The sequence below is a fragment of the Psammomys obesus genome, unplaced genomic scaffold, assembly GCF_907164565.1.
Source record: "Psammomys obesus unplaced genomic scaffold, mPsaObe1.curated_primary_1811, whole genome shotgun sequence".
In the NCBI taxonomy this organism is placed as follows: Eukaryota; Metazoa; Chordata; class Mammalia; order Rodentia; family Muridae; genus Psammomys; species Psammomys obesus.
In genome coordinates, this window is record NW_026591918.1 from 2,335,589 (window position 1) to 2,336,572 (window position 984).

At 46.0% G+C, this 984-nt stretch overlaps 1 protein-coding gene across 1 annotated transcript in view; it reads right to left on the reverse strand.

Moving 5' to 3' along the window:
- The window catches only part of LOC129680628 (disks large homolog 5-like), a gene marked incomplete at its 5' end in the record, with an annotated part of 5,142 nt that extends 4,473 nt beyond the window's left edge, over positions 1–669 (reverse strand). The window contains one exon of the mRNA XM_055612320.1: positions 596–669. Within this exon, the coding sequence (XP_055468295.1) occupies positions 596–669 (74 nt within the window). The remainder of the gene's footprint in view (positions 1–595) is intronic.
- Between the last annotated feature and the right edge of the window lie 315 nt (positions 670–984).

Consider the following 984-nt stretch of genomic DNA (forward strand, 5'->3'; position numbering starts at 1 on the left):
CACACACACACACACACACACACACACACACACACACACACACACACACACACACGTGACAGAAAGATGAAGAGTCAGAGAAGGCGAGACAGAAAGAAAAGTGGGATGCTGAAAAATTGCATCTCATTTATTGTCTAAAGATTATAAGACACAGGATAGAGATGAACAGTGTGGAGCTCTAGGCCTTCCTGTCCTACACTGAGATAGACCAAGTGGGATCAAGGCACTTCAGATACTAACAAAAGCTTCCATCATTAAATCACTTGGCAGGCAAGTGAAAATTTCATATCTAACTCACAGCAGCTAGATCTCACACAAACCAACACCTATCAATGCCTTTCCAAATGCATGCTGGGAACTCACTCTCCACTGCTTCAATCCCTGTGTTGTTTGACTCAGAGCACAGGCTCATGGTTTCATTTGGAAGAATCTTAAGTGTTTTTTCCAGATGTCACACGTGCCCAAGCTTAATTTCCTGCCTCTCCTCTGGGAAGCATCTACGGACATGACACCCTGGAGGTATCCTTTAAAGGATTAGATGAGGGTGACTTTGCAGACCCAAGACTGACACCACGGGGTTTGAAATAATGGATACCTATTGTCCAAGGATCCTTCTGTGACGAGGATCAGGTGATCACACAGCTCATTTCTCTCCCTGCAGCTGAGTGGTCAGCCTCTCCATTTCCTTCTTCACCTGCTTCTTGGAGGGGAGCTTTGTGGAGGATGGTGGTTCCTCACTGGCTCCTGTAAGAACAAAAGTGAACTTGCATCGTGAGAAGGCACAGAGGATGGACAGAAATAGAGCATGCCTAGTGACAAGATTTTAAATCTTGCCAGTGACAAGATTTTAAAGGTTTGGGCCTAAGCCCGAGATGCTTGCTCTCTGTATCTCAGATCTGCCTTCACTGTTAAGAAGTGGGTATCTAAGCAGCCAGGTATTTCCTCTGCTTCCCTACACGTGCTTCAGGCGACCACAGAGATGGC